Below are 828 nucleotides of genomic sequence, written 5' to 3' on the forward strand. Positions count from 1 at the left end.
ACACACCTGGGGACACACCTGGGGACAGCTGGGGACACCTGGGACACACCTGGGGGGACACCTGGGGACACCTGGGATACCTGGGACACACCTGGGACACACCTGGGGACACCTGGGACACACCTGGGGGGACACCTGGGACACCTGGGATACCTGGGACACACCTGGGACACGTCTGGGGATAAATGGGACACATCTGGGGACACACCTGGGGACACCTGGGACACCTGTGCCCCCCGTGTCCCCTCTACCCCCCCCCGTTCTCCCCTTCCCCAGGTCCCTTCTACCCCCTGGGCACCCCCCTGGGGGTCCCCGTGCCCCCTCTAACCCCCCTGTTTCCTCCCCCCCAGGTCCTTTCTACCGCCTGGGCACGTACCTGGACTGGGTTCGAGGCCCCCTGGCGCCGCGGGACCCCCGGCGTGTCCTGTGCCACGTGCGCTGGGCGCCGGCGCTGGGGGCACTGGGGGTGCTGGTGGGGTCCCGCTGGCCCGCGGGGGCCGTGCTGGAGCCCGGCTTCGAGGCCCTGCCCTGGCTGGCCCGGCTGGCACACATGGTGCCCGTCTTCCTGGCCCTCCGCACCCGCCTCTACGTGGGCTGGCTCTGCGCCGAGGCGGGGTGCATGGCGGCGGGGATGGGGGGGTACCCCAAAAACGCCCACCCCAAACCCGGGCAAGGACCAACCACGGCCTGGGAGCGCCCCAAAATGTGAGTGAGGGGCACAGGGATATGGGTACAGGGGGTATAAGGGGTACAGGGGGTACAGGGGGCACAGGGATATGGGTACAGGGCTATGGGTACAGGGGGTGCATGGCAGCGGGGCTGGGGGGG

At 69.9% G+C, this 828-nt stretch overlaps 1 protein-coding gene across 1 annotated transcript in view; it reads left to right on the top strand.

The window, feature by feature from the left end:
• The window catches only part of MBOAT7 (membrane bound O-acyltransferase domain containing 7), a gene marked incomplete at its 3' end in the record, with an annotated part of 2,099 nt that overhangs the window by 564 nt on the left and 707 nt on the right, over nucleotides 1-828 (top strand). Inside the window, exon 2 of the mRNA XM_027707496.1 lies at nucleotides 351-705. Within this exon, the coding sequence (XP_027563297.1) occupies nucleotides 351-705 (355 nt within the window). The remainder of the gene's footprint in view (nucleotides 1-350; nucleotides 706-828) is intronic.

This window comes from Neopelma chrysocephalum, unplaced genomic scaffold, assembly GCF_003984885.1.
Source record: "Neopelma chrysocephalum unplaced genomic scaffold, ASM398488v2 Primary Assembly neopelma1_93301, whole genome shotgun sequence".
Taxonomy (NCBI): Eukaryota; Metazoa; Chordata; class Aves; order Passeriformes; family Pipridae; genus Neopelma; species Neopelma chrysocephalum.